At 37.3% G+C, this 11,806-nt stretch overlaps 1 protein-coding gene across 1 annotated transcript; it reads right to left on the minus strand.

Annotated features, from left to right (window-relative positions):
- Window positions 1-413: 413 nt before the first annotated feature.
- comm (commissureless) lies at window positions 414-11,574 on the minus strand. Its single transcript, XM_014241602.3, has 2 exons — window positions 10,677-11,574; window positions 414-1,460 (listed from the first exon to the last, which is right to left on the minus strand). Exons 1-2 carry the CDS (start codon window positions 11,272-11,274, stop codon window positions 757-759), a joined length of 1,302 nt encoding a protein of 433 aa, XP_014097077.2. The 5' UTR covers window positions 11,275-11,574; the 3' UTR covers window positions 414-756.
- Window positions 11,575-11,806: the final 232 nt, after the last annotated feature.

Genomic DNA, 11,806 nt, shown 5'->3' on the forward strand with positions numbered 1-11,806 from the left:
TTTTGTTAGCAAGCGAGAAGTGTGAGTGTATGCAAAATGCTTATGTGTGCATGTATGTGGAAAGCAAAATTTCAATACAATTACCAACTGAAAAAAGATCGACGGAATGAAGAAATTATCAACAAATGAAAGTAAATGAAACAAAACCAACTGAACTTTTAAATATTGTGTAATTTTTTAAAATTTAATAATTCTTTTAGCTTGCTTAGATAATAAAATTCCTAACTAGTTTTACGCTGCTAAATACAATTTACTACTTGCATTTGCGCGCTAACTATGGACTTAGAAATATTTACATGTAATTAAAAAATATGGGTTTATGCATACAACTATAATGAACAATCAGTCTTTCTCTAAGAAAAGTGCTTTTTATCTTAAACTAAACAAGAAATAAATAATAGAGAACACAATAATAATTTTTAAATTCATCTCTTCTTTCAATCATTTACAGTTACAAATAGAAAGTACCTACTCAAATAAACAAAAATAAGTTTATCTAAGTTTAAAGAAGTAAATAAAGAATATTGTGAGTTACGGACTCGAAATGTCATTACGTTAATTAGTCTCTTTGTTTGAATGTGAAATTTAACACATAGCAGTGGACAGCTCATCTGTTGCGACTATCTTACATCTGCTGGAGGCAGCATATTTACAGAACATACATATTTACAAGGCATAAGCAATCGGATGACGCGCAGTGGTTGACCCAGGCGCTGGGCGACGAAGCGTGGAAGCGTCTGTGGTTGTTTAATGCGATCACGCGATTGTCACTGCGCTGCACTGCTGCTCCTCACCCACATCGCGACGCTGCTCATTATAAAACATGCCCAGACGGCGCGTCGTTGTTGCTGCGACCGGCAGTGCGGCCGTTGGTGTCATGTCGTCTAATCGTATGGTAATCACCTCCTCTTGCGACGACGCCGGCGTCTTGCCCACGCCGTCTTTGACACCCAGCAATGGCGCGGTCACATTCATGCCACCCGTCGACAAATTGAGACCATGCAGTTCTGCAATATCGTAGCTGGTGGGCATAACCACTTCCAATGACGCTTCGTCCTCCAACGCCACGGATGACACTTTGTATGCCTTCTGCTTTATTAGCTGCTCCTGCGCTTGTTGCTGTCGTTGCGCTCCACTCTGCTGCTTCAATGTGGCTGTGAACATGTTGTTGTAAACATCAGCAATGTCCGGATGGTGATGCACAGTCGATATCGTCGGATACATGAACTTCATGCCGTAGGAGAAGTGCTGGTGCTGATGATGCAATGCCTCGTCGTAGGTCGGCAGTCCGGTGGCAATGGTGTAGCAGGGCGGCGACTCCATCTGCTGATAGTAAGCGGCGGAGGTAGCGGCAGCAGCTGTTGCCGTATGTCGGCCGTGGGCGCCCATTAAACGGTCGCAAACGACAAGATGGCCATCGGTGTACAAGTCGTTGCTCAAATGGTTACGAATGTCCTTATCTAAAAGGGAGAAAAAGTGATGGAAAATGCGTGGTTAATCACTGTGTTGCATGTGTGTATGTAAAAGCAATAGTCGGAGTTTCAAGCTACCAGTAATCTCTTAATTGAGAAGCAGCTGTGCTTGAGAGAAAAAAATAATCAAAGTTGTCTATACAGTGTAGCAATGGATTGCAGTGTGTGTAAGTTTATGTAATATTTTATGGCGAATAAACCAAATTCCTTTAAACTTTCCTAAACAGCTTAAGTCCACGGCAACCACAAAATGCGCAAGCAAACAATTTGAGCCACCAGCATAACTGTCAATCAAAGGTGCTTAATAATTATGACAAGGCGTAGCATTGGTTTCCAACACACACAGACACATGCATACATGTTTGTCGCCCGGTTGCCTTTCTCACAACACTTGAACGGCCTTAAGCAGCAAATAAACAAGCAGGCTAGTTGAAGAAGGACCAGCTTTAATTGATAGCACTGGTACACAAAATTAAACACTTTTTAGTTTTATGAAGTTTATTAATTTGACGTCGCTGATTTCAAATCTACCCTCAGTTTCTTTCTAGCAACTCTAGTTTTTGTGATACAGGCACTTCTTGAAATATCGTTACTCGGCTTAGTTGAATTGTTTTTAGGGCAAAAACAGACTATATCAATCATAATCTAATCATATCTAAATCATACAAAATCGGAAAAGAAAAGAAACTTCATAAAACAAAACTTATGTTTCCCAATGTAATCGATAAACAAAGTGAAAACATAGCAACTAGCAAGAAGGGGTGCAACGGCCACATATAGCCGTAAAAAAGTTTGCTACAACCATCTAGCATACAAAAACATCAATATTTCAGCTGTCAAAGCATGACAAGTGCGCACAGACGATTGTTGCACAGCACCACAAAAAAGAAGTAGATGGAGAGAACGTAAAATGTGGGCACACAACACAAAAATTTAAACCATTTGCTTCGTAAAATACAAACTGCATCGTTTTTCATACATTTCTAGATGTTCTGCCACTGTCAAATGCCTTCTTCTGTCTTGCATTGATAGAAGACACTTGTTTCTGGTATTGAAAGCCGTAAATGGTTGCGCAATTCAATTATAATTGTTTTCACTTGCATGCCGGAATTAAAATAATTTGTGGAAAGAAAAAATATAGGTACAAGTAAACATACATACAGTGTTTGGTCGCAAAGCGTTACATTTGTAACCAGTTGTGATTTACCTCGAAAACTATTCATATGTTCGAAAAATAACGATCAAATGTGCTTGAGCAAACGGAATGTTCTTGAAATGTTTGTTCAAGACCGGCTCTCATTGTTAATATATTTAAAGAAATTCCGTTGAAAACAGTTAAAGCGTTCAAAACAGTATTTTTTTAATTTAAAGAGTAGGAAAATAGCAAAATTAATCAAATATTATTGATTTCTAAATGTTAAATTTAATTTCCGAATATAAATACTCTGGCAATCAAATTTGGAGAAACTAGAGAGTAGAGTGAAAAAAAATATTTGTTTACTGAAATATGTATATGCAAATTTTTTTTTTCTCAAAATAAATCTCTCTTTAAACAGTTAAGAGATGACTGTGTGACCATTGTTTATTATTAATTCTGGGTAGTGTCTATATGTTAGTTTTTATTTTTAATGTGCTTTCTCATTCCATATATGGGTGCATTCGTATGTTATATGCCGCTGCAAATCTTTTGAATATTTCTACAACTGTAAGCTATAGATTGAAGCTTGGACCAACAAGTGTTGAGGCATTTTGCTGTCGTTTACAATATTATTACACATTTGGTAGCTGTCAAGAAAGAGACGTTGAAATAATGGAAATAGAAAAACAAAACCTGCTGACAGTTGAACGTATTTAAGAGACTGGTGGAGAGTGGTTTAGACGTGATTTTTAAGAGTCTTTGAAAGTAATTATAAAAATGTAAGTTTAGGAATACAATTTTTATTACAAAAAACCGATCATAAAGTTTTAAAATTTAATAAAAAATTAATTTTTTTCTCAAAATTTTAACGAAAATTTTTAAAATTTTTTAAATTGGATTCAATTTTATCTTAAATTAATATTTTGATTATTTAGAAACTATTTAAATTCGCACTAATTTAACGCTTTCAATATTTCTCATGCAGCAGCAAAATTTCACAATACACACCCACAAACTATACATATATAGCAAATACAAGGAATGTTATGGAAGAAAATGGGCAATCAACCGGAAGGTAGTATTCCCAAAGGAAAGGAAAGTATTCCCAGCTGATAAGTTTTTATAAAAAAAAAACCAACAAAAACAATAAATGTCGAGCGTATATACAAATAAACATTCACATAGCTATGGCAGCAGCGCAACAGACCATTAAATTTAAATTGCAGTGCAATTCACACAAAAAATTGTACAATGCATACTTTTAGGCGCAACAACGCTGCATTTGTGTACATTTTTGTACATGCAATTTTAATAAAAATGAGCAAAAGAAATGAACAGCTGCACGTCGAAAATCGCTGACACTTAACCATTGTTGCAGAAAAACACATATATACGCATATAAAATTCTACTCACATAAACCACTCCATCCACTTACTAACCCAAGCACGCCACTGAATGCATAATAAAGCAATGAACAAAAACAAAAAACAAAACCGCTTTCATAAATACGCAAAATGCAAGTCAATTGAAACTCATTGCTGTCGCTTTCAATAAATCTTTAAACTTCTTTGGTAGGTAAAAATCGCTCCTCACCGAGGGTGCCGACTGGTAACAGATACCACAGTATCCCAACGAAGAATGGACTGGCTAGTAGCAGTTCGCCACTGTTGCAGTTGGGAGGTATCTCAATTGGGGTGTCTTACTACGGTTTGGGGTACGGCAAGGGCTCGATCAAGGTGTCATTCGACCAGTGCCGAGGATCAACCTGGCTGGGGGCCCTTTAACAGCCCAGTTTCGAACGGTGCTTACAGATACCTGGCGCCCTCCGTAATAAGATAGTATTGCTTGTATAACGGGGGCTATAAGCCAGCGGACATGCTTTAACCTAAACTCGTAAGTCCAAAACATGAACCAGAATAATAACAAAACAGAAACAAAGGAGCAACGAGTTTGAAAGCAGGTAGCAAAAAGACAGGAACGAAGCTTGGTATAGATGCAAGGGCTGGCACCAGCAAAGGGGTTGAAGCTAAGTCTAGCTCCCGGAAGGCAACAACACTAGTGGCAACCGGAACCAAACCCGGTAGCCAAAGTAGAGCGGAGATCAACTATGGATTCACGAATGGAAAAGAAATACGAGGTAAGTTCGTATGTAAAGCATACCAAGAGCAGCTAGTATATGCATCAGTGGTGTCTTTTCGGCAAAATTAGATACCAAAATCGCCTTCCGTTTACCAGACCACTGCAGTGTCTTTCAAGCGAAAATCACAGCAATCAAAGAAAGTCCTGCTGTTCTGGCAAGCAGTGTGCTTAGAACAAGGAATATATTTATATAATAAATACAGACAGCAAAGCGGACTTGAAATCACTGAATATTCTTAGGGTTACGTTAAAAATAGTGAAATAATGCCTTGATCTCTTAGTGGATCTAACATTCTATTTCACCATAAACCTGCAATGGGTTACAGGGCATAGTAATATCCCTGATAACTTTGAAGCAGATGAACTAGCCAGAACAGGGTCCACCCTATTATTAGACCCCGAAAAAAGGGAATTTATATGCCTCTGGCCACTTGTAAATACTTAATCGACGATCATGTTATAAATTGAGCTGAGCCCCGATGAAGTCGATCCGTGACAAGAAGACAAACGTAGCATGAATGGTACAGGGGCCGCACATGCCGACTACCAAAGTCAAAAGGAATGACATAAAAACTCTAATAGAATTGCTAACAGGTCACTGTCTAATTAACAGACATGCAGGCAGACTAGGTGTACCATACATTGACTATTGTAGAAGCTGTCAGGAGGCAGACGAAGAGGAAACGGTAAAATATCTTCTATGCGAGTGCAAGGCTCTTTACAGGAAATAATTGCAACTATCGGTCATGGGTTTCTTGACGACGTTTCTGTGGTTGCACAAATAAAACTTTGTGAACTGATGAACTTCATCAGAAGCACCAGAGGGTTCAGAGGAGAGACAATAGAGTGAGGGGCTAATAGTCCCGGTGGTATTACAATGGGCCTCCTAAAGGACTAGGTGCGTCGTCAAACAGCCACTCTACCTACCTAAACTTCAAAGCTACAGACTAACTGTAATAGCGATGAATTATGCAACAGGTGTGATTAAACTAAATGCCTACATTTATTGTTGAAGGACAGACGTTTAATATTTTAATTGCGAAGGCGCATGCAAATTGATTGCTATTAGTGCGCCTAAATACAGGTTAAAAATAACTGAAATCAACATTTTTAGCATTGAATATGGTTGGTTTGCATGTATGTGTTGTTGGGAATGTTATATATTTGTTGTTGTTGCACAGTTTGCTGTTTTATTAAACAAAACTGGCAACGCAAGAGCGCAAACATGACTGCCGACCATATGTGACTGCGCGCTTCTGCGCTCCCAACACAGAAAACAACAGATACAAAAACGAGATTCATGCGAAATTTATATGCGTTGTAAAAAATATGTGATTTTTCATATGTGCACTTACACAGCCAGAAAAAATCAACTTCTCAAATATAATGCAACATATGCGCCCAAATGTGTGCTACGCTGAAGTGTAAGTGCGTGTAGACCCTTATATATTCATACTTTTTAATTTTTTTATTAAACAGTTCAGTGTTTTTGTGGCCAGCTTCAACACTGGGACGCGTGAGCGCTGCCACGAATACAGCATACTCTTTTTGACCACGCTGCCGTTATTTGCGCGCCATAAAGTATGCAAATACGGTGGAATGCTGTGTCAATTTTACAACTCGACGCCTGCATGGCACAGTGGGCATGGCCACGCTCGCAGTCATTCAAATTTAATGCTATATATATGGGGCAAAAATTTGTGTGTGTGTATTTGTGTACATTTTTAGTTCACGTGCGGCAATTAATTGTGAAATATCGCACAAGTGTTGCTTTTAGTGAGCCATTTTTGCGTGTGCTGTTGTTGATGATGAATTTTTATGTAAATATAAAAAATTATTTTATTGTCAATAAAAAAATGGTGTCAGTTTTTCGAAGCATTACAAGCGTTGGTGATTTTATCGCATTTTTTTGCAATTGATTATTTGTTGGTTCTGCAGGACCTTGCGACGATTTGTTCATTTTGAGTTGTAACTTTTTTAATCTATTGCGGTTTATTAGATCGCTCTAAGCAACTGAGTGCAAAAATACAGAGGTTTTTTCGAAGCATATAGCAGGCCATAAAACCTGAAATGCCTTCAGAAACTTAAACTTCGCTGCTAGTTTTGGGTTTAACAAATGCCGAAATTCTTAACTCGTTTAAAATACAAAATCCTTTCTTTCCCATATTTATTTATTTTTAATGCTTCTGTGGCTTTAAATGACTTATTTAAAATTTAATTTTATTCTAATTTAAATAGATAGTAAAACATTCAAGTATTGTGAATAAGTGCTTAGTAATAAAATAAAATTAGTATAATTAAAAAAAAGTGCAAAGTTGTAAATTCATAGTTTTAATTTTTTCTTTGCAACAACCATACTTGCTACTCTGTCTCTTAAAATATAATTAGCTAACAATAATTGATGTTGTTTAAACTGAAAAAGGTCGCAAACGATAGATTTTAAGAATTTTGTAGCCCTATATAAATATTTGTGTTTTATTCAAAAAATTTATCTACCAAGGGCTACTTAAATTATGTATTTTAATAATAAAACACTTTTAATCTACTAACCATCATACAAATTGATGTATTCTAAAAGCGCAAGTATATTCCGCACAATAATGCCCTAATTAAAGGGCCTGAACGCTTCCAACTCCTTTAAAAGCTGATTTATTGCGCAACCACACAGTCCAAGGAAAGCATGCTAAATTCATTAATAATTAACTGTCGACTTCACTGTCAGTTGTGCTGTAATCTAAGTGCAACAACAACGCCTCACGCTTAATTACTTCTCACAGCAATAAGTGTAAACTATTCAAAGTATCCTTTTAGGCGTACAAGCTAACACTCAAGCGACTTACCAAACTGGCGAATAGCAGACACACTCATGATGTAAACAAGGGGTACAACAAAGCAACTAACAAGAATGTGGCAAGCAATAAATTTTAGTGTGAGTACGTGGCAATACTGCGTATTCCACTCACATACAAGCATAAACACGTAACGCGCGCTTTGTATGCGAATTGAAATTGTAGCGCATCAAGTCGCTAATTGATCGCCAGCAAAAAGACAAACGAGTTATTCATACACAAATACAACAAAGTAAAGAAAGGTGTTAAGTGTATATATGTACAAAAGTAACTGCGCTCTTTACCATCTTCAGAGTTGTCATGAATTCAACGTTTACATATTGTTTGTTTTGCGCACTCTGACAGCTTAACAAATGCGGTTAATGTGGAAATTTACCGTCTGATACACAAAACTGCTTAAATATTAATTGTATAAAGAAAACACATGTAATTGTGTGTGTGCTTTCACGTCGAAATACTAAACAAGCGCTTAATATAAAGCTGCGTGTGCTTCTGATAATAAGGCAAAATTTAATATACTTTTGGGAGCACAAAAGTTCACACGTGCATGTGAGATAACTTACTTCAGATAGCTGACCCAAAAACCTTAACTTACCTATGGCAAACAGGCACTAAATTATAAATGACGCATGTCTAGCAAGTGCTCAACGGGGAGGGAGAAAACTTTGGGACCGCCAACAGAAATTGTAAGCAGCGCACGACCACAACTAATTCAACTAACTGTACTAATTAAGCTGCAATGGTTAGGCGCCTAGATGTAGGCAACACAAGCAAACATATATTGCCTATATACATACATAGCGGACGTCGTATAACACATACATAGAATTGGCAAATGTTTGGACACAAATCCAGGTTTCAATGAGTTCAAACTAAGCCGCAAAGCAAACAATTAATATGATAGATATCTCCTAAACTGCTGCTTCATTGAATTCGCAATTAACTGACAGTAAAAGGTGTGGCTTTCGGTTGGCCTACGTAAATATATAACTTTCAGTGTGTGCCTTGCGGCAAAACTTTTTTAATACTCCTTAGCGAAATTGACACTTTGACAGCTCAGCTCAACTTGTCCGGCTGTTTCGGAGGCACAAAAAATTTGTGCGTTATTAGCAATTGGTTCATAAATAAAAGTATGTGTTGCTTTTTGGGGCAAAAACAAAAACATACAAACTAATTGAGCAGAAAGTAGAACGAAACACCAATAAAGACCATAAAAAGTTGTGCGTAGCGGCACTGAGCAGGTGCCGAAGCAAAAACAAGTAAATATACTTAGACTGATAGAATTTTTTTAGGCACAAGGTTAAATTACTTTGACAGTTTGCCGATATTACGTGGGATCTGCCTTAAATGATTTATGAGTTGCCTTAAACGTAAGGCGAACTTACTGCACAATGTGCTAAAAGTAAGCAACAGGTGATGAGGAGAGAGTTCACTAGAAAGAAGCTCAAGTTTTTTTAAATATTTTTTAACAAAAATTTCGATTGCAGTTTCTAATATTAAAATTATATAAATACGTGCCAACAATGACCAAATTTTATTCCTTCAGTAGTTGCATCCGGACACCCACCATCGCAGTGTTTTTGTCCGGATATGGAAGCTGTCCACATATGGGGGCGTGTCCAAAACTTGTGTTTAAAATGTATTCTTAGAGTCCCTAAAAACAACATAAGGTTATTTATTTATTTATAATTTATTAAATGATGTATCCTTTAAAAATTATTTGTGTTTAGGAAAGACAAATTCAAAAAAAAAATATACATGAATACATATGTGGTATATATGTATTATATTCAAATACTTATACTCGTTAACTGAAGTTGAATAAATATTTACGAAACCATTTTCCAAAATGATAAATAACTCGACTTGTTTCAATAAAGGTGACCCTAAATATAAGACACACGGAAAAAATGACAAAAACATTTTTCCCAGAATTTAGTTTGTTTCCGTTGAGCCCCCGCGAACAAGAGATAAAACGCAAGTAAACTTGCTTGTCTGTAATCTGTTTGCGAATTGTTCTTAAAACACTGTCACCAAACTCCACAAATTAATAAACAACGGGAATTTCACATCCGTCCCGTTATTAGAGATAATTTGAGCAAAACACAATTCGCAATCTTTTATTTCCCCCTGCTTTGTTTACTTAACCCGCTATTTGCTGCCATTTGATGGATAAGAATGTGGTCCTGCTGCCACTGTTCACAAAAAGCATTTTGCTTTAAACTGGTACAAATTTTCAATCACTTTTGTTATCACATCCGTATGCCGTGGAGAATAAAAGTCAGCTTCGTGAGCACAAAAGAGTTAAATTTCCTTTTTAACGGTAATGCATTCTACTAAAGAAAATCGACTCGCAGGGAATTCGCTTAAGTGGGTCGAGATTTGTTACCGATTAAAAGAGGACATGATTTATGACTCATATTTTTATTACGAGTATAACGGTGACTTGCTAGAAGCTAAATGGTGACAAAACAGAACACCGATAAAAACATGAAAACGGATGTCTTGGGTATGGCTTTTGGTTAAGTAAGTGGTCTTTTGTGCTATAGTTATGCTATGAAAATATTTAAATTTTTTGATTTATATAAAGTAATTATTTGGTATAATTATTGGGAAATTTATGAAAATAATTAATAAAAAATAATAAATAAATGAAAAGCAAAAATCTTTTTAAAAGATGTCGATGTGAATTTAAACCGATAAGCAACTTAAGTGTTCAAACTTTAAAACATTTTTAAGTTATATAGCATTTGAAACACACATTTTATACCAATATAAGATTTTTGAAACTTTGCAAAGTCAATTGACCTTAATAAATAAGCAATATTACGGCTCCATTATTTTTTCCACTGATGTATCAACTGAAGACCCGATTATGACAATGAAAAACTAATATTTTTTTTAAGATGAACGAGGAGGAAATTTGACATGCAAAATATAGCTTTAAAGTTGACTTAACAGCTGTTCTGATACATTATGATAAAAACACAGCTGCTTTCACTAATTCCTAACAAAAACAAAAAAATTTCCAACTTCCTTCAAGCGCATTATTTTAATGTAACTAACTGTATACTTACTGCACTTTTTCCATTGCCGAAACTTGCGGTAAAAGTGATAGGAGAAGACAATGAAAATCACAGAAAGCACCACCAACGCGGTGACCACGCCAATCCACAAATAATTGATGACCGCATGCATGTTGGCATCGCCAAAGAAACCTTCCCAGAAGCTGCCACCCACACTGCTGACACCGTTCTTCAGCTTGGCCAAATTGAGCACTGCACTCTTAGAGATCTGCTCGCTGGTGATGCGTTGACCGGTTGCGTCGATGCCAAAGGGCCGTAGCGCGTGCTGCTCCTCCTGCGGCTGGTATGACCCGCTATGAGCGCTGGCTGAAGCAACAGTGTCGTAGGCCACATTGCCGATACGCTGAAGCAGTCTATTGAATGTGTGCAATTTATTGATGTGTTCGAGATCGTGATGGGATGGTATTTCGAAAGTGATTTGGTTGTGCGACAACTGTTCGCCGGAGTGCAACAGCCTGTCGACGACGCCATCTGGCGTGACTGCCGCCAAACTTAGGAACGGCGTATCGGTAGTATCCACGGCAAATGTTATCTCTGGTGCGTAGGTTGTAGTGTCATAAAAATAATCCATTGTTTTGGTGTCTTGCATTTTGCGAATTTGAGTTATGCACTTTTTGGATCAACAATTTTTCACCGCACAATTTTGTTGCAATAACTTTAAAATAATTCTTTATATTTTTTTTAAATTTTCTGTTTCTTTCTCCAATTCACAAGAGATTACGTTTAAAATTTGCTTTGTTTATCATGTTCACGCTTCAAAACACCTTTTTCTTCACTCTTGGCTAAACTACGCGCCAACAACGCGTCTTACTTACTACGTGTACACGCGTTGCCCGTCCAAGTCGAACTGAATTCTGTACCGCTGCATGCAACAGAAGTCACTTTCCACCAGCCAGCCGATTACTAGGTAGCCAAGCGGCCGTCAGTGACGCTCAGTAGGCAGAGTTAAGGGTATACTGACGCCGCACGAGTTGCCAAAGGGAAATTTTAGTTTCAGTCTCTCTCTCGCACTCGCTCTCACCCGCACGCTTCGCCCTTTACACTCGAATGCAGTGGTCTTGCACTCAACGCCGCTACCTGATCACAACTGGACTTAGCGCACCCAGCATTGACAAACCAAT

The sequence above is a fragment of the Bactrocera oleae genome, chromosome 6 (genome assembly GCF_042242935.1).
Source record: "Bactrocera oleae isolate idBacOlea1 chromosome 6, idBacOlea1, whole genome shotgun sequence".
In the NCBI taxonomy this organism is placed as follows: domain Eukaryota; kingdom Metazoa; phylum Arthropoda; class Insecta; order Diptera; family Tephritidae; genus Bactrocera; species Bactrocera oleae.

Excerpts from the sequence above, each read along its gene's own strand:
- comm (XM_014241602.3), bottom strand. The coding sequence starts at position 11,274 with ATGCAAGACACCAAAACAATGGATTATTTTTATGACACTACAACCTAC. Across the intron at positions 1,461-10,676 it reads TCGGCAATGGAAAAAGTGCA|ATAAGGACATTCGTAACCAT; the intron begins GTAAGTATACAG and ends TCTCCCTTTTAG.